This window comes from Marmota monax, unplaced genomic scaffold, assembly GCF_021218885.2.
Source record: "Marmota monax isolate L192 unplaced genomic scaffold, Marmota_monax_Labrador192_F-V1.1 WCK01_AAM20220418_F8-fsc00952, whole genome shotgun sequence".
In the NCBI taxonomy this organism is placed as follows: Eukaryota; Metazoa; Chordata; class Mammalia; order Rodentia; family Sciuridae; genus Marmota; species Marmota monax.
Genome location: NW_026693393.1, coordinates 58,840 through 80,791, shown reverse-complemented (window position 1 = coordinate 80,791; position 21,952 = coordinate 58,840). Strand labels below are relative to the sequence as shown.

At 32.3% G+C, this 21,952-nt stretch overlaps 1 protein-coding gene across 1 annotated transcript in view; it reads left to right on the top strand.

The window, feature by feature from the left end:
- The window catches only part of LOC124101200 (zinc finger protein 91-like), an 86,484-nt gene that overhangs the window by 26,425 nt on the left and 38,107 nt on the right, over nucleotides 1–21,952 (top strand). The window contains 2 exon segments of the mRNA XM_046457026.2: nucleotides 3,313–4,768; nucleotides 4,770–5,063. Of these exon segments, the coding sequence (XP_046312982.1) occupies nucleotides 3,313–4,768; nucleotides 4,770–5,063 (1,750 nt within the window).

Sequence of the window (21,952 nt, the reverse complement as noted above, 5' to 3'; positions counted from 1 at the left end):
GGATGGACTCTTCTCATCCAGGGTTAAATGAAACTTGGAAATCAGCTTGTGAAGTCCCTGATGTTCATTTATAATTGCTATTTTTCATACATGAAGCTAGAGTCCAAACAGGACATGTTGGCATCAGTGTAGCACTCTATGCTTTTCCTCATGTGATCAAAGGCATAGGATCTTGTCATGCTGGTGAGGTGGAACCTCATATATTACATAATTTTTTTGGTAATGTCTGTTTGAGAATAAAATGTCTCTATTCAATGCAGATGACCAATTTTGTGTATTTACTTTATGTTGTATATTGAGCACATTAACTGTAAATAAAACAATATTTAATGCATATTAATATAAGAGAGGATAGATCTTTGTTTGTTTCCGTTTTAAAAGGCAAGTATTAGGATACAATTTGCTCACTCAACCAAAGTGCGTCCAAAAGAATTATGAGAAATTTCATGATTTAAAACTATATCTCATTGATTAAAAATTGTGCAAAAGGATGAGATGTAAAGGCAGGCGTATTATCCATCTTTAAACAAATAGGGCCTCTAGGAGAAGATCATGCTTGGTTTGTTTCCATGCTCTCTGCTGGAACTGACTTGACATTTTCTTTTTTTAGATTCAATTCTGGTAGTAAAATTTTTTCTTTTGTTTTGTGTTTTGCAATAATGCATTAGTAATCATAAATATTTTGAAGTGAATAAATCATTATACTTCTACTTTGTAATTTTTTAATGTTTTTTGTTTTTTTCTATTTTGATTACTGATTTAATTTCTGGATCATTGTTTTTTTATTGTGGCATGCTTGGATTCTTTTCATACTTTCTATATCTATATCTATCTCTCTCTCTCTCTCTCTATATATATATATATATAGAGAGAGAGAGAGAGAGATACATTGTATACAATATATTGTATATATTGATTCACATGTGGAAGTCAGAAATTTAGTGAGCAAAATTTTGCTCACCAGGTACTGTGTTTTGTGTAGGGTTGATATTATAGTCAAAGTCTCCATATTTTTATTTTATTGAGCATAATAGGGTCAAGAGTTTTATTTTACCACATAGTGAGTGTATTATGTTCTTCATAAATACTATTAGAAGGAATACAATACCTTGTAAGAACAAAACTGATAATTATATGAAATAATGATTGTGTTGATTCATTCTATTTAGTCATATATATATATATATATATATAGAGAGAGAGAGAGAGAGAGAGAGAGGGGGGGGAGAGAGAGAGAGTGTGTCTTTGACTATAATATCAATCCTACACAAAACACAGTGTGTGTGTGTGTGTGTGTATAATATATTTATATATATATATATATATATATATATATATATAATTTCACTTCTCTTTATATATCCTATAGATTTTTAATTTTTACAGTATTTTACAAGTTGCTTAGACTTGTCTTAAACTTGGTACTGCTTGATAAGCCTCTCCCATATTGGTAGAATTTCAGATTTGCACACTAGGCATGCCCCTCTCATTTTTTTCTTAAAGAATTATTCACATAAACATTGTGCTCATTGATGTTAATATTTTTCAATTTCATTCTCTAAACTTTTTAAAATAGTTATTTAGTGTTCTTTGAGTAATTCATAACTGTCAGTATCGTAATGTTAAATTCTTAATGTTTTTTTTTTTCTTTTTTTGTCCCTTGGATTTAGCCATGCTTCTCTTTGTTTATATTTGCTGTACTATTTTTTATTTGTTAATTAAAGGAGCCATCAGTAGATTATATGGTCCATTTTTGAGAAAAAGATATAAAAATTTTTAAATAAATAAAAATAGGCAAGAACAGTGCTGCATCCTGGTAATATTTGCTAATTGGGAGGCCATGCAAATGTACTTCATGATTGAGAGAAGTCACAGAAATTTAGAAACAGCATGGCTCAAACAATTTTAAAAAGACATGTGTTGTAGTTCATGATATAGAATTTTTGGAGTAACCTCAAGCATTACACATGAAACATTAAAAGTTGGATGACCTAAAGACCCAGAATTGCCAGTACTAAATATGTATCCATGAACAATTAAATCTGAAAATTGAAGAGATACCTCTGCTTTTGTGTTTAGTGCAAACATTTTTCTCAGTATTAAAGCTAGGGACTCAATGTGTGTGCCCATCAATGTCAAATGTGTAAAAATATGTACTTATATACTATTATTATTTAGTTATAAAATATTTTGTCTCTTAAAGTGTTATAAGGAATATATGCAGGACTTTCAATTAAATGAAAGGTGGCAGGCAGATATTAAGTTGTAGGAGCATTTGATTCACATGTGGAAGTCAGAAATTTAGTGAGCAAAATTTTGCTCACCAGGTACTGTGTTTTGTGTAGGGTTGATATTATAGTCAAAGTCTCCATATTTTTATTTTATTGAGCATAATAGGGTCAAGAGTTTTATTTTACCACATAGTGAGTGTATTATGTTCTTCATAAATACTATTAGAAGGAATACAATACCTTGTAAGAACAAAACTGATAATTATATGAAATAATGATTGTGTTGATTCATTCTATTTAGTCATTTTACCTTGTATATATAGTATAAAATACCATGATATATTTATAAATAAACAAATTTGTATTTGTCAATAAGGGAAATTCTCATATCACACGAATGTAAAAATATAAAAATCAATTTATTATACTTGATGGTCATGTTTTGAATTCATCCAAGTATTATCGCCATAGGCTATGCAAGGTTTTTATACTCTTTTAAAATGTTTTTTATGAAAAATTTTATAGACATATATGTGTATATTTCTTAGTAAATTTTTTGTTCATATTTCTTTTTTAAGAGCCCATTGCCTCTTTACGCTTGTTGAATATTTATGGTATTATCACTCAAAATCTACTAGTTATTTTCATGTCTCTATGTCACGGTAGACAAAAACCATTTTTTGGACACTCTTTGAAAAAGCCAGAAATGTTTGTATATGTTTTACATTTCTCTTATTCTACTGACAGTGAAGGTAGCTGGTAGATATTTCCTAAATACACAATACTATCTTATGAAGGACAAAAGGCTTTTAACTACACTTTATTATATTACTCTTCTTAATGATGTACTCCTCTTGGATACTGTGGTGTCTACAAGAATTTGGGTAATATTCTCAAGGTAATTTTGTCTGTACATTTTTATTGAAGTAATATATTTTTTGGATTTATGGTGACTTTGGACTTACTAATCTGCTACACTCCTGATGTACTTATTTTACCTTAATTTCATGTTATATATGCAAAATATATTTATCCCAGTCTAATAGGTATTGTTTTTTTTTAAAATTTTTGTTTCTTTCAGCCATGACTTCTAATCACACCCAAGAATATTCACCAGAAAAGGGCCTAAAACATATATTTCATGAAGTGATAAGTGCAAAATATAGAAGTTGTGATCTTGGCTATTTACAACCAAAGAAAATATGGAAAAGTACAAGTGAGAGTGAACACCAGAAATCATATAAAAAATCAGGCCTTGTTCACCACCAGAGAATTTATACTGAAGAGAAGTCCTACAAATATGAAAAATGTTGCAAAGCTTTTAGTAAAAACAAAGGTCTTATTTACCACAGAGGACCCCACAATGGAGAGAAGCTCTACAAATGTAAAGAATGTGGCAAAGCTTTTGGTCAAAAATCACACCTTAATTGCCACAGTAGAACTCACACTGGAGAGAAGCCCTACAAATGTACAGAATGTGGCAAAGCTTTTGGTCGAAAATCACACCTTACTTGCCACATCAGAACTCACACTGGAGAGAAGCCCTACAAATGTAAAGAATGTGGCAAAGCTTTCAGTCTAAAATCAATCCTAATTTGCCACAGTAGAACTCACTCTGGAGAGAAGCCCTACAAATGTAAAAAATGTGGCAAAGCTTTTGGTCGAAAATCAAACCTTATTTGCCACAGGAGAACTCACACTGGAGAGAAGCCCTTCAAATGTAAAGAATGTGGCAAAGCTTTCAGTCAAAAATCACCCCTAATTTGCCACAGGAGAACTCACAATGGAGAGAAGCCCTACAAATGTAAAGAATGTGGCAAAGCTTTTGGTCGAAAATCACACCTTATTCGCCACAGGAGAACTCACACTGGAGAGAAGCCCTACAAATGTAAAGAATGTGGCAAAGCTTTCAGTCGAATATCATACCTTGTTTGCCACGGAAGAACTCATACTGGAGAGAAGCCCTACAAATGTAAAGAATGTGGCAAAGCTTTCAGTCTAAAAGAAGGCCTTATTTACCACAGCAGAAGTCACACTGGGGAGATGTCCTACAAATGTAAAGATTGTGGCAAAGCTTTTCGTCAGAAATCACACCTTGTTAACCACAGCAGAACTCACACTGGAGAGAAGCCCTATAAATGTAAAGATTGTGGCAAAGCTTTTGGTCAAAAATCATACCTTATTTACCACAGCAGAATTCACACTGGAGAGAAGCCCTACAAATGTACAGAATGTGGCAAAGCCTTTGGCCACAAATCACACCTTGTTAACCACAGCAGAACTCACACTGGAGAGAAGCCCTACAAATGTACAGAATGTGGCAAAGCTTTTGGTCACAAATCACACCTTGCTAAACACAGCAGTACTCACAGTGGAGAGAAGCCCTACAAATGTACAGAATGTGGCAAAGCTTTTGTTGCCAAATCAAACCTTATTCACCACAGCAGAACTCACAGTGGAGAGAAGCCCTACAAATGTACAGAATGTGGCAAAGCTTTTGGTCAAAAAATAGGCCTTATTCGCCACCACAGAACTCACTGGAGAGAAGCCCTACAAATGTGAAGGATGTGGCAAAGCTTTTACTCAGAAAACAGGCTTTATTTGCCACAGAGGAACTCACACTAGAGAGAAGCCTTACAAATGCAAAGAATGTGGCAAAGCGTTCAGTCAAAAATCACACCTTATTTGCCACAACAGAACTCACACTGGAGAGAAGCCTTACAAATATAAGGAATGTGGCAAAGCTTTTAGCAAAAAAACAGGCCTTATTCACCACAACAGAACTAACACTGAAGAATAGCCCTACAAATGTAAATAATGTGGCAACCCTTTATAAAAAAAATAAAACTTTATTCACCACAACAGAAGACAACCTTGTGAATGTGAAATGTGAATAAAGTGATAATAACTTTCAAAGAAAAACTAAACCTTGGGGCTGGGGTTGTGGTTTAGTGATAGAGTGCTAGTCTCGCATTTGTGAGATCCTGGTTCAACCCTCAGTACCACATAAAAATAAATAAGTGAAATAAAGTTATTCTGTCCAACTACAACTAAAAAAATAAACACTAAAAAAATGACTAAACCTTATTAACAACAGAATTTATACAGAAAAGAACCCCTACAAATTAAAACAATGCAGCAAATCTCTTAATAAGAAATCAATTCTTATCGCCACTAGGCTATTTATTCTGGAAAGAAGACATGTAAATGTGGAGAATGTAGAAACATTTTCAGTTACTTTACTAGACATCAGAGGAAACACTGGAGAGAAGCTCTACAAATGAGACCATTGTACCATTATTCTAAGAAAGGGACAACATTTAATCATCACCACAATAACCGTAGCATAGAGAAAGTTTTGAAATGTGAAAATTTGACAATTTTCACATTGACAATGTGACAATGCCTCCAAAATTTATTCACCAATACTCAGTACCTGTGGATACATACTGGTTAGAGAAAATACAAATGGGAAAAAAAATTGTAGCCACATGTTTCTTAAACACTGCTTATTTTTGGAGAATTCATTGTGCCCAGAAACCCTAAAAAGTTAAATAATATTTCCAAAACATATTTAAATTTTAAATTCATTGAACATCTGAAAACTCATACTAGTAGTGAACATTGAACAGATTTTGTCCAAAATGTATGCCTTATATAACAATGAAACATTTATAATAAATGTGAGAGTAAAGTTGTTATCTATACATTACACCTTGATGTATATGAGGATCACTAAAATACAGAACTCATTTAAGTTTAGAAAATAAGTAGTTGTCTTTAACTTTTGCTTAAATTTATTAAGCATTATCAAGTTATTTTACAGAAATATCAGTCATAAATACCATACATGAATAGTGAAGAAGCCTCATCTTTGAAAGAATATAATTGTTTTTCTAAATCAATATTTACTATTTTCACTTTTGAATACTGAGAAAAGAATTATATGAAATCTATTTTTGATGTTTAACACTGAAGTGTAATATTTTGAACTTTATTTTTTTTTAATTTCAGTTTAAATTTAGGCATTTTTAAACACTGAGCCACATTCCTAAGCCCTCTCTCCACTTTTGCAAATTTTGAGACTGTCTTTCTAAGTTGCTTGAAACCACACTAAGTTGCTGAGACTGAATTTAAACTTCTGAAACTACTCAACTTCCCAATTTGCTTGGATTACAAGCACGGACCATCATGACAGGTTTACAGTGCATTTTTTTAACCTATATTTACCTTATATAGGCAATATGTCTTTATAACTGAATATTTATTTATATGTTAACACTCATGTATTGCATCCTGTTGTTAAATGACAGACATCACAGTGTTCCACTTGACTAAATGTTCTCTGTAACAGTAAAACATACTATTGAGTAAATAATACTCTAGCATCTCTTAATACTTTTACAGATTTTAATCAAACTTAATGTGGAATACAATTTGCATAAGTCAGATCATTATTTTTTTCTGTTTGTATTTATGGTGAAATTAAGAGTTATAAGAAGGATATAGATATAGGAAAATAAGCCCCAGATTTTCATATCTTGAATTATAAATTTTAACATTTTAACATTTCCTAGGGATTTGAATAGACTGAATTTCCACAAACTTAAAGGTAGCTCTTACAGGAGAGAAGAGCTTTATGTTTCTTGTGTGTGCATAATGGCCTTCTAGACTTCAGCCTCATTGGAGACATTTCATTTTTCTGTGAATGAGGTCAGTGATCAGTGTTTTCATGTGCATAAGTAAATTCTGACATCGTTGTTATTCTATAGGTAGTATTATTTCAGGGCAGGAATCAGAGAAATGGATGTGGAGTCAAGGTTGAGTGAGGCCTTATACTTATGACAAAATAATCAATGAGCTATGTTGTACAGTCTCATTTTCTGTGGACCAAGTAGTAAGAGGTTAACTGAGAAGGTTGTATGTAAAGATTAAGTTTCTTATCATAAAATGTTGGCTTACCAGCTACAATAGGGTAAAGGCTTCTTATACATAGAATCCATACAAAAATCATATTGAATATCATTCACAATTTTATTAACATTACATATAATTCATGAAGAACTGAGCTTACAACAACATATGCCTAAGAACAAGAACAGAGGACATTGTACACTCTCCAATATAGACATATTTATACCAATTATACATGAAACTACACTAAATGAGAAGAAAAATCAATTGGATTAACACACAACAGTATACAAATAAAAACTTGTAAAGACTTTAGCAAGAGACCAATAGTGGATGAAGTGTGGCTTCCAAATGCTAGGGAAAAAATGGACATATAATCAGTTAAAGGTAATTGAAGAAATATAAGTTACCCACTTTGAGCTAGACCAGCATTTGAAAGAAAAAGAGTCACAAAAAAGCAAAGATTATTCACTTCCATTTGTATGCTTTGTAATATTTTCCAAAAGTTTTCTGCATATTTTATTGCAGTCAAATTGGAAACAATCCAGAAAGTTAAAAAAAAGACAAGTATTGCTCCTCTGGTTTTAAAAGCAAGAAAAGGAATAGAGATTTATTGAGCTGGAAAAATTTACTAGTTAGAGGTTAAAAAAAAAAAAAAAAGAACTGAGATTACCAGAGTCTCAGTATAATGTATTTCAGCCATCCCTGGCTGCACAGGGCATTTTTGCTTAACAAAGAATTTGTTCACGTATGTACAGCTTAAATAACATTGCTGTTTTTACTCAGTCTTTTTCATTAATAACAATGATGCACCTTTCAACAGTTTCCAGCCACAAAAATACATAATTTCAGAAATCTTCTGGTTCATCTTCCATATATTCTGCCACAATATTCACCAGGGCAAGATAATATAAACCTTTTGGCAGCCCATCAAGGCATTCACTTCTTTTAATTTTAAGGCCAAACATATACTGCATAGAAAAGTATGATACATGGAACAACATAATTTTACATGGAACAACATAATATTACTTAGTAAAATTTTTTTTCATGAAAAATATATCCCAACTCCTTTGTCTTGGGATTACATTAGAAAAATATGAGGTAATTATACTGTGTTCTATGACCTTAGGCTATGAGCCTTAAAATTACCTTAAAATACAAAAAAAAAAAATAATGTTTATTTTTAAATATAGTTTTTATATTTCAAAACATTCAAATCAAATTCCACAGCAATCGATGATACAAAAAAGATGAGAAAAACAACTGCAGTTTGGTGTCTCATCATGACATTACAATATCTGCTGTAGATTTCCTGTGGCTTCCACTTTTAATTTAAAAAATAATTTTTCCATACAATTTGGGTGAAGTGGAGGACAAAATCTCCTGCATTGCTTTCCTGAGCAAGCCATCATACTTAAAACAACTGAACCCCAAGTCAAAATATGTTTTCTCTACAATCTAATTATACCAGTCCTTAACTCATCTAACATAAAACAAATCCACTTTCTTCTGGTTGAATATATTGAGCCCAAAGATATGGAACCTGGGAGCTAAAAGAAGTATGACATAAAGAACGAGGTCTTTTTGAGCATAAGGCAAATTGCACTTTTTGTATTTGATTTTTCTGCCTGTGAAGATCTACATTTCTCTTCCTACAATGGTATTATGATTGATGGTGACTTGTGTGATAACAGGAGGCTTAAAATGCAGCTACATGTCTTTGAGTCCTTTCACTGGTAAAAATTACTGTAATTTGTACTCTAATAGGAGACTCAAAATGGTGCTATACAAACCTATTTTTTTAATCTGCCTCTTTATTCATGGTTTTCTAATGGTTTTGATCTAGTCAGTTCAGACCATTTCTGATTAATTGGTGTCATCAAGGTGTAAATTCCCTCTGATCAGTAGCAATGAGACAATTCTTCCCATTAAAAATAAAAACATTCTCATAGAGTCTTTGCTATATTCCAAGGAACAACTCTTGCTTTTGCTTTACTAAACAAAATAAATTCCACATATTTGAGTCCCAAAGTAAATGGCAATACATTAACCTAAGCACCATGAGGAATATAAGAAATACAAGATATCATCTTTGAAATATAAAAAAAAATAAGAATCATAAATGCTAAGCCATTACCATCTAAACCATCCCAGAGCTTTTAAATTGTAATCTTAGATGTTCTACTCACTCTCATAGTAAGAGGCCTTAAACTCAAAGATATTTAATCACTCACTAAAGATCACTCAGTGAATGCATAACACTTCTTATTCTAAAGCTTTTCCAGAATTTTTTCATAATACATTGCAAAGTCTCACCTGTCTTCTTTAGAAATAAGACACAGAACTTTTTTAGTCTGTTTTATAATGCTATACAAAATGCCAGAAACAGGCCAATGTATAAAAAGAGATATAACTGCATAAAAATATTTTCTGAGGGGCTGGCATTGTGGCTCAGTAGTAGAGTGCTCACCTGTCACATGCAAGAAGTTGGGTTTAGTTCTCAGCACCACATAAAAATGAATAAATAAATAAAATAAAGGTATTGCATTCAACTACAACTTATAAATAAATAAAAATATTTTTGAGTACATAGTTCTGAAAATCTAAGTGCATTGTACCAGAATCTTCTCAGCTCCTGTGACAGCCCCTTCACCTGCATTACATTTGAGATGGCATTATGGTGAGGGCTCCTTTGAGAAGTAGAGAGAACATAATGAGAAAGGAAGTCAGAGAAATTCAGAAAGAAGACTTGCTCTTTTTGTAACAACCGGCTTTAATAAGAACTATCTTGTGTCCCATGAAAGTTCCATTAACCCTTTCCAAGAGCATCTCCCCCAATGATCTAACCACAATTTACTAGATCTCACTTCTTAAACATTCCACAATTTTCCAACTCTCTCCCTTTGAAACTAAGTTCCAAACACATGAGCATTTGGGGGACATACTCAAATCATAATGAAAGTAATATGAGAGAGATAATGGTAAAAATGAGACATAGAATGTCATTTCTTAGTAGTTATAAAGATTCTAGATACTACAATAAAATGCTTTAGAGTATAGAAATTATTTTAGGTTGATATTTTAAAGACAATAGAGAATTTCACTAAATTACTTTTTGAAGAATGAATGAATTTGAATGTGACAAGACTAATGGGCTAGGTATATTAAAATAAGGGAAAAGTCTGTGCAAAACTCAACGGATGTTTAGTAAACCATGCCTAGGTATAAAAAGAGAATGCTGGGCTTTCTGATTATGGTATATCAAGCCAAATTTTACTGACTAAAATCCGGTGGCCCTCAAAACCAGAGCAAATATTCATATGAAAGATGCTGTGGACATCAGTCTCAAGAACTTCCTACTTAAAATATCTGCTTCCAAATACTACATGATTCATAGTAATTCTCAGGAGTATTATCTTTCTTTCAATTTCAATTTTTAGCTTTCTATATAGTTACCTCACCATATCATGGCCAGATCAATATTTTCTTGAACTTCTTCATATATTAATCTATACACTATCTCATATATGTTTGTTTCTAGATTGTCAGGGATCCCTCCTAGTGAATTCTGAGATGTGCAAGAGGTTGAACAAGCATAGAAATTTGCTTATGAAAAATAAGCCATCTAATAGGTGGGAAGTAAAAGGAGAAAAGATGCAAAAGTCCTCATCTAAACTTGTATGTGCTGATACTACACAAGGTTATTCCAATGATGTCTGGTTTGGGGTAGGGAACTAACTTTTCTTATACACTCACTATGACACAAAGTTCATCAAAAATGGTTGTTACAGACTTTTTGAGAACATCTAAATTTATCTTAGTAATTTCTACATTGAAAAACTACTGTTACCTTTAAACAAAACTATCCATTGCAATAAATCTGAAATAGTTCTTTAATATTGCAGAACAGAAAGTTGATGGCATTATTCACTGAATGCCAATATTTTCCAATAACACCTCACACCACAATATATGTACCTTATATAGTTTAACACCTATAGGAGTTCTTAACAAAATGGATAGATAATTAAAGTAAAGAGTGAAATGAGACTCAAACAACTAATTATAGTAAAAATTATTATTACCTTATTTCAAATACTAGTGTACCCTTTTGCTTTTTTCTCCAAAAGTTATTTTTTTAACCTTTTGGTATGATATTTCATTTCATTTATATAACATGATAAATAGTACTGTTTTTTCATATGTACTCTCTGATGCATCTCAAATATATTTGCATACCCCAAGACCTTAGCAGATTTCTATACACATTATTCACTGGAGAAACAGTAGTTACTTCTGAAATCTATATTGCTCTTTTCAAATGAGGTCTTGAAGTTTATTTTTGTTTGTTTGTTTGTTTTTTGAAATATCTGAAATAATTATAATGAACTTATTTCTAATTAGCATATAGTAAGTGCCTGATAAATATTTGTGAAAAGGATGAAGAAATAATAAGAGCATTTATATAATCTATACAATATGGTATGTGGTATTTCATGATTGTAGCTACAAATTATTGAATATTATAACAATCTTACTATGTGAGTGAGATGTGGGTATGATGAAACAATAATATATAAAAATTGCATGCTGCATTGTTAGTAATTCACCAAAAAATATTTTCAAAAACAGACACTCTGATGTGTGGTTTTTGTCAACTATTATATTATGAATGAATGAAGCTCAGTAAATGAATAATTGGAACTACATACTTGCTTAGGGTGCCTATCATTCATTGTTAAAAAACTTTTAGCTATATAAAATTTTAATACTGTATGTCACATTGTGATAAAATGGAATTTTGATAAAATGTACATTAATAATGCTGAAGTCTTTCATTGAGTCTTATATCAGTTTATGAAATAAACTTGCTATATGTGATTTACTCAATTCTAAGTGTCTTTTGTTTTCAGAAACTGTATGGACAATGCAAATTAAAGTTAACATACTAATATTAATAGCAGAAGCACCACAGGAAAAATGAAAACAAAGAATTGGGAGATTCCACCATTATAGATGTAATTTTCTCAACATCTATTCAATGTATCTAACCCACTATTGATACCAAAATTAATGAGCAACCTCTTCTCATGCTGAATGTGCATGATGCTATTATATAAAATGAAAACAATTGCAAATGTGTCAGAGATGCATTTTGCAACATTAGTTAAAAATAAAATTGATTGATCAGTATCTCACTGTGTTTGACCCCAGCAAATACCCTCTCAGTGTGGAAGATAAATGGGTTAAAAATAAAAAAAAAATTCAAGTAAAATCCATGTTAAAGAATAACAACTATTTTTTCATAAGGAAACTGTCAATGTCTTTTGAAAACAACATGAAAATAAACTGTGCCCTATCACATAAAGGAAAGCAACAATTCTGGTAAAAATCTTTATTTTATTCTTTGAATATGCCAAGTATTCTTTGGCAAACTGCCAAATATATTGTTTAAATTTCACAGGTGTAAATTATATCTGGTTTTCTCTAAATTGTTACTTATTTAATATAAATTTGTTGAGGAATTATTTCTGCGTGTGCTGATTATTAAAATATAGTGAGAAATGTAAGTCATTTAAAGTTCTATGAATTGCAATCCCAGAATTGTGGGAGGAAGCTGTATATAATCATGAGAAACATATTGAGTATGATTAATTTGTTCCAGATATTTATTTCTCTTAGTATCCACTTTTTACATAAACTAGTGCTTTTAAATGGAACTGACTATTAAATATCATAGGAAAGGCTACCCAAGTAATCAGAAGAAGAAATTTAAAAGAAAAACCATCAAATCATAAACACCTGGTTGAAACAAGAACTGGTTAACTGTTGGATCTTAGCTTTTGACTTTGCTAAATTTCCTCCTATCTTTCTTTTGATGATGACTAAGAGGAAGGTACTTCTATTAAGAGCATGACCAGAAAAAATTATGGCAATTTGTTTTTCTAAAACATATATAAAATTGACTTGCTAACTCGCAATAGAATCTAATGAGTATATTTTGTTATGGTCAAAAAAAAAAAAGTATAACTACTCAACATGAAGATTGACCTTTTGAAGAAAAGAATGTGAGGGTGAAAACCAATTTGGAAAGGTAATATGAAATATTTTATATAAAAGTAAAGGCAGGAATAATTAAAATCATTTTGTTATTAGATGCATGTAAAAAATAAAAAGGTAGTGTCCAGGCCTGATACGGTGGTACATACCTGTAATCTCAAAAATCATAGAGGCTGAGGCAGAAGGATCACAACTTCAAGACCAGCCTTAGTAACTAAGTGAGAAGAGCTCTCAAAATAAAATATCAAAGAACTGTGAATATATATGAGTGATAAAGCACCCCTGAGTTCAATCCCCAGGACCATATAAAACAGTAGTTTCCAAAATTTACACACAAATCAGCCACCTCCACTCTATCTGAAACCATGTAAAGTTCTCATAGGCAACTAAATTTAGCCATAACTACTACTAGTTGTCTGATTTTGACCATAATCTTGAAATGTATACATAGACGACCCTTCACAATGTATTCGGTGTTCCCATTGTTTTTTCCAATTGTAATGAGAGAGGGAGGAAAACCAATTTAGCTTATGGGGCCACTTCTTTCTCTTCAGGCCTAATGAATCAAATATTAAAAGGCTTTAGTGTTTAATTGATTATCATTTATGTAATCATAATGATATGTGTTCTGTGATTTCATGCTTAATCTACATTGGACACTATTTTTTCTGAGTATCAGCATCTGTACAGACCACGACACCCCACTCTATTTTTTAATAGTTACAAGTCCCTGCATTCATGCTTCATCAGTTAGTTATTCTCTCTTAAAAATAATCATGTGTTGCAGTCTTTGTCAACAGAAAATTTATGAAGGTTAAAAACCAGTAAGCATTTTCACAGATTTGACTTTAAAATAGTTTTCATCACAAAACACACACCAGAAATAAGAATAATTTTTTTTCCTCTAATTTATTAGCCTTTCTTTTTTTTTTTAATTTTTTTTAAATTTTTTTTATTGGTTGTTCAAAACATTATAAAGCTCTTGACATATCATATTTCATACATTAGATTCAAGTTGGTTATGAACTCCCAATTTTACCCCAAATACAGATTGTAGAATCACATCGGTTACACATCCACATTTTTACATAATGACCTATTAGTAACTGTTGTGTTCTGCTACCTTTCCTATCCTCTACCATCCCCCCTCCCTCCCCTCCCATCTTCTCTCTCTACCCCATCCACTGTAATTCATATCTCTCCTTGTTTATTTTCCCATTCCCCTCACAACCTCTTATATGTAATTTTGTATAACAAAGAGGGTCTCCCTCCATTACCATGCAATTTCCCTTTTCTCTCCCTTTCCATCCCACCCCATGTATCTGTTTAATATTTATCTTTTCTTCCTGCTCTTCCTCCCTGCTCTGTTCTTAGTTGCTCTCATTACATCAAAGAAGACATTTGGTATTTGTTTTTTAGGGATTGGCTATCATGAAATTCATATGGAAAAATAAAAGACCCAGAATAGCAAAAGCAATTCTAAGCAGGAAGTGCGAATCAGGCGGTATAGCGATACAAGACTTAAAACTATATTACAGAGCAATAGTAACAAAAACAGCATGGTACTGGTACCAAAACAGGAGGGTGGACCAATGGTACAGAATAGAGGACACAGAGACTAATCCACAAAGCTACAACTATCTTATATTTGATAAAGGAGCTAAAAGCATGCAATGGAGGGAGGATAGCATCTTCAACAAATGGTGCTGGGAAAACTGGAAATCCATATGCAACAAAATGAAACTGAATCCCCTCCTCTTGCCATGCACAAAAGTTAACTCAAAGTGGATCAAGGAGCTAGATATCAAATCAGAGACTCTGCGTCTGATAGAAGAAAAAGTTGGCTCCGATCTACATATTGTAGGGTCGGGCTCCAAATTCCTTAATAGGACACCCATAGCACAAAAGTTTATTAGCCTTTCTGACATCCAATATCAGGACATGAATGCTGCTCATGGAGGGATGGTCTTACCATCAAGAAAAATCAATACTACTTTCTTCTATTTCATTAAATGTTACAAAAAGTGCATATTTTACTGGGTTTCATATGCAGAACTTGACTTTCCATTATTTGTGTTTAATGGGTTTTTGCTTTCTTTTTCATCACTTTGTTTTTCCTGTATTTTCTAATATTCAATTTTTTTGTGGTGAGGAAAATAGATCACTAGAATCTTCTATCTTTTACTACATTCAATCACTTGACTACTCACTAGCTAATATTACTATTAAACCATCATTTTAAAGGTAGGACTGAGATTTGCTAACACAACTATTTTCAAGGTCTACTGCAGAATCAGCATAACTTTATTGAGCTCTGAAGTTAGAGCCATTGTTTCTGTCCACAAACTCTGTTCCCTTTGTTTTATGTTTCTTCTATATTGAGTAACTCTCTTTTAAATGAGGCACAGAAAATAGCTTTTTAGAATTTTATCATTTATGAAAATCTATTTTTATTTATCATTGATGGACAGTCTGCTTCAGTTTAGAATACAGGTTGAATACTATTTTTCCTTTAAATCTTGAGGTTATTATTTATTTATCATCTATAATCCATCATTAATGATAAGTACTTGGGTTCTATTCTTGCTTTCTTGAAGCTGACCATGGTTTTTCTTTTCAGAATATTCTCTTTGTTTTAAGCATAGCTACTTGAGAAATTCTGGATATATATTTATCATATTTAAATATTATTTTCTTGATTATAGCATTCAATCAAAATGGAATATTTCCAGACCTGATTTTCTTTCCAGCATATACATGTAGGAAACAGGATAAAATATGGAAAATAATATGTCTGTTTTTCAGACACCAAAAACAGGCATAGCAGGGGAGTGAAACCATAAGCAATAAGTGCAGACTGGTGAGGGGAACTATAACTTTATTTTTAAAATTGTTCTTAATAAGTGCAGTTTGATAAAATGTGCCGCAGTCCGGCTGCAGCAAAATAACCGGGGGGGGGGGGGGGGGGGGTGACGAATAACTTGTGTACGTTGATACAGCAGGAGTAGGAGCCGTTTATTGCAGGACAGGAGCAGTGTTTATACATTCCACACAGCTTATCTAATTAGCATAAACTAGATACATCAGTCAACCAATAAGGAATCTCCACACTTAATGGCTCGCTTTTGTTACTTCTCAAACCACTCCCTCTGTCATTTTGCCAGGCACCATCCAGACTTGTTTAGGAACTTTAACATTCCCCTGGCAAAATGCCAGGGGTTATTTTGACTTGTTTACAGACTCTAAAAAAAATGCTGTTAAAACTTATGTGTAAAGGGGAAGTAAGAATAATCAAAGTATACCACTGTAGAAAAACTTGAGGTCTGGCACCTGAGAGCAGACTATGGGGGAAACTTCATGTTATGATCCTAAAGAACCCCCCACTTTCCTTTCACACTCTCACCCACTTAACCTCACAAGAAACCAACAAGACTCTCAAGTTTCAAGTTCAATAGTCACACTCTCTCCAAATACAAAAAGCAGTTACAATTCAACTGAACACAGAAGCTTGTGTGCAGAGTTACGGGGATCTGAGACATCATATAAAAAATTAGGTTAAAGATAATTCTGGGCTTTTTTTTTTTTGTGTGTGTGTGTGTGTGTGTGTGTTTTATTTTGTTCTGAGGGTGTGGCTATTCCTTGGTCACCTGAGCTCAGCAAAGAAACTGTTATTTTGATGAACTATCAGTGGCTGACTCACAATGAAAAACAGACAAATGTTAAAAAAAATTTTTTAAAGCCTAATTATCAAAAAATATCTTGCTGCTTTCTCCCTCCATATTTTGACTTTTAATTTTTTTTTTAATTTTTGATTTTTTTTAGTCCTGAAAATTAGACAGTAAAACAGCTTCTGGAAGAATTTACAACCACTTGCATGAGGGTCTTGGAAGCTGAGAGTCTGGAGCAGGGCTGGGAGAAGCAAACAGGAAGGGGTGTTTCCCTTAGTCACTGGAGGTCAACTATAACTAAAAAGTATCAAAATCAATAAATGTTTGTAAACCAGGAAATGACACAGATTATCAAGTTAGAATCAGTTATAAAAAAATTATACAATGAATAAAATAGAGAAATCATTAACAGGATTAGAAAAAGCTTGATGTAAATTTTATTTTTAGAAGTTTATTGGTGATACATAAAAAATAAAGATGAATTTTATATTTTGATTTTAAATGGAAGGCAGAGAGTTATGCAAGTCATATAGTACTTCAAAAACCTTACTTCAGTTACAAAAGTATAATCTATTGATAGCTTCTACTTATTTTACTCTCTATCTTCCTTGGCATTTCACCTGAGGTCACACTTGTAGAATGTGACCAATAACTAAGCAAATAACTAACCAAGAAGATAATCACTGAAGTTACACACTTTCTCAGAAAACACCAATCAATTTCAGAGCAAAGAAGTGATACAACACCTATTAATTTCCTTCTTTTGGAAAAAGTCCCTTTTGTGAATAAGATAGAAGAGGAAAATGGGCAACCTTTATCAAAATGTTACTAGAAATAAATATGAGTTAGCTTCATTTAGAAGTAAACTGAAATAAAATAACACCATTGTACAGTATCTTTCAGGGTTAACCTTGAAAGATAAAAAATAAATAAATTAATTAAAAAAAAAAAAAAACTCTTTCCAAAGAGCAGAATACTTGGCAGCACACTTCCTCCTTAATTTCACATGGAAAAAGAAGTTTCCTCAGGTAAGAAGATATATAAACTAATAGGAAGATCAAGACCTGGTCAAGGGTCTAGAAGGAAATTTTGAAGTGTATAAAATTTGGGGGGTACAGTAATCAGGTTAGTCTCTGAGAGAGACAATGCAGTGTAAGTATTATGGGATTTCATGCTATCACATACCAAAGCACAAACATCATGGACATTGTACAAGACAACAAAATTGACAACTTGACTTTACTAGTTGTTTTTATCCAGCCTCGGATGATGCACAGGATGAATGAGGACTGAGTACCATAGTGGTTTCCAGTCACTGCATTTTATCTATCAAATGATTCTTCCAAATATCCAGCCAGCTAGGAGGAGAGGTCTATCTCTTGGTTCTTGTGACAGCATCATTCTTTTCATCATTCTATCATAATAAATTGACAAGTGGACCTCTTTTAATGCAGAAATAATTTTAACCAGAAAAACCCAAACTTTTTTTTTTTACATTTTGCTTTTACAGACAATAAATGCTAAGCAAGCACCACTAATAAAGTGCCAATGGATCATGCCTAAAATTGAATCAGACCACACTTACCAAAAATAAAGATATTACTATTGGTCTATGACCATGGTATCCACTGTGTTATCATCTACAAAAGAAATAAAAAGCTGCTGGCCTGGTAGAATTCTGGAACAGGTGATGGTGTTGCTAACACTTCTTAAATTTCATATCATTATATCAGGTTTTGCTACCAAGAGATAAACTACATAGATCCAGGAACCAGAGTATCAAATTTGAAGAGTCTTCACTCATGATCACTTCCATTAACCCACTTGGCAATTATATTTTCTTACGCCATGCCTCTGAATCCTCCAGTTTTAGAAATCTTAATTATTTAAGAGGTCACTTTTCCAACAGGATGTCTAACAAGATTCCAACTAAAATTTAAACTGCAACTGAGGACTCTAAATTCTAAGAAAACATGAAGCATGAGGAGAAATTACAATCCTAGCTAGGCCAATTCACTCTTTTTACCAGAAGAACATGGATTCAATGTTGCAATGGAGATAAAAATCAGATGATTCAATTTGAAAACAGATGATCCAATTCTCTAATTTTTAGTACTCACTTCACTTGCCCTACAGGAATTGTAAAAGTACCAGTACAGTAGCTGTGTCTTGAGAAAATTACAGTGAGGAGGCTCAAATGATTTGGGGATGAGTATGAGTTTCACTCAATTAGCTAAATTATAGAGACCAAAAGAAGTACATTTAGGGGATTTAAATGAACAGCAGAAGAGACACAAGATGACCATTAATTTGACATTCAGTCTACACAGCTGTCAAAAGTGTAATTAATTGCAGTGTTTTCCCTTCTTATTAGTTTTTTTTCAGGAATAGTCTCACCAGACCATAAACTAAGTACAGAACTTAGACTGAAAAGTGAATTTTTGTGGTGTCACTATAGGGAACTGTGTTTTATGGCACCATTAGGACTGAAGGATCCATTTTCCAGACAATTGATGAAAGTGGTCTTTTCAAAATATTTTCATCACTAGAAGAGAGTTTTTCTGGCTATGACCATTCAAGGCTTCCTACACTCAAGACTGTTTGAGACTCATTTAAATCACACTCCATGTCTCAAGTAGGAACAAATATTAAAGTACAAGACAGGGCTGGGGATGTGGCTCAACCGGTAGCGCGCTCGCCTGGCATGCGTTCGGCCCAGGTTTGATCCTCAGCACCACATACAAACAAAGATGTTGTGTCCGCCAAGAACTAAAAAATAAATATTAAAAATTTTCTCTCTCTCTCAAGAAAGAAAGAAAGTGCAAGACAACTCCAAAACTTCAGTTTGAGTAAGCAGAAGCCTCCTTTGAGATTAGACTGCAACCCCAGATTCTGTGTGCCCAAACGTGCTTCCTTCCCTTTATTTCCATTGTGCAGATCTGAAGCACACTCACTTATAGACTTCCAAGATGCCTAGTCATGGTCTTAATCTACCTCCTGGGGAGCCCTAGTTAGAACTCAAATGCATCCTTCATTTACTTCCAGACTTTCTGTTTTCCAGAAGTTCTTTGAAGTCTTTTGTCACTGGAGATCACCTCTTCTTTTCATTGTAGGTGTTTATCTCATTTTATGTGTCTCTTTGACTGTTTCTTTAATTCATTGTGGGTAAAATAGACTTATATATTTGAAGATCCAGATCTCTAAGTAAAATAATTAGTTTAGTTTATGGGCTTATAATACACAGTCAAAAATGTTCAATGCATTTTAATATAAATTTAGATCCATGATTAAAATTGGAGAAAATAAAATAGGCTTTATAAGGATGTAATTCTGCACTACAAAGTTATCATTGTTTTTCACAAAGGATAGGAATTTTGGAAGATAACATGGCACCACAAAAAAAAAAAAAAAAAAAAAAAAAGCACTATTTTTATATATAGTTATGTTTGAAAGAGAATAATAAAGTCACCATAAATTAATGATATAATATAAAACAAAAAGCTTTATGACCAAGTTCTGCTTATTTTTGACAAAATATATTTGAAGCAAATATACCAAATCCATGAATCTCCTCAAAATACTATAAAGATACAGTGAATAGCATTTTTACACAAATCATGTAATTTTATGATATTATGTAAATTTTCTAGACATAGATGTAGAAGCTAAATATACTAATATTCTCTCTCAAGGCACATTTATTTTGAAGCATAGTTCCATAAATCTGCAAATACAATTAAATTTTACTTATTATACACAGATCAGTAGCTCAAATGACCAAATACTTGGAAATAATTTCTTTTGAATATTTCTATTTCCTACACAATAAGGTCAGCTTTAATATATTTTCTCCTTTTCAGTGACACAGAATTTTAAAATTCTAAATAAATTTCTCCTGTAGGCTCAAAAATCACCATATAACTATGGTACTAATACAATTAGTGATGGATTTTACAAGAAAAATTCTTTGTACTTTTAAGGGAGTTGTTGGAAATGAAACACTAGGTCAACACATGATCCTTCAAAAAATTATAATAATGCATGCACAGCAATAAATTTGGAATAAAGAAGGTATAGACATGTGTTAGCTACAGGACTTTCAGAACATATGCTTTGGACCAAAAAGACAATTATTTTGCTTTGTAATTACAGCACTTTTCATAGCTGTGTGAGGAGTTTTAGGTCCATGTTTTTGTTTTGTGATCTCACATGCTTCATTTATTCAGAGGTATTTATGTAATATATGCTTTTATGAGTAATTTGAAATTATATGTAACTTTCTAATTATAGAATATTGTTTTAGAAAATCTTGGTAATCACACAGTTTCTAAATTAGAGAGCAATTACCATGCAAGATAGAAAATGCACAGTGGCTAAAAGAAGTCCTCATTCCAGAGTCTAGCCTTAGCATTTTCACAGAGTTGATTGTGAATAAATTCATATGGTTCATAAAGTTAAGATCTGTTGAATCTTATCTTGACATTCAAGATGGTCAATGTGAAAGCATAATGTTTAAGACTGTATGTTCTTTGAATATTATGTAAAATACTCAAGGAAAGAAGATTAAGTGACCAGATAAGAGTTTAGCATTTATAGATTTATATCTAAAAAAAGTCTTCTAGTGTGTATTCTCAATTGAAAACTGATGTTTTAAGCCTATGTTCTATACTGAATGTTTTTACTTAAGTTTTGTCTGTGGCAAAACATGAAAATAGTCATATGAAAGTAGGCACTTTTCCTATTACTTACCATTTAACCACAACTCACATTTTGAGACTGCACATACTAATTGAATGGACAAGTGTATGCCAATGTCATATTTCAGGGAAAATGCCTTGTATGGTGTAATAATTGTTAATACTCCTGTCTTTTCCAGGACAGTAATCTGGTAGGTAATATCTCCAACTAAGAATATAATGTTGTCCATAAGATTAATTTTCTAGCATATTTTAAATATAGTCTCCAAGGCAAATTTTTATTTAATGTGAAATGTTCTTACATTTTAAAAAAGAGAGCTATGTTAGAGCAGTTATGTAATCCTAAACACTCAAAGTTAAAAAAAAAAAAAAGTTGAAT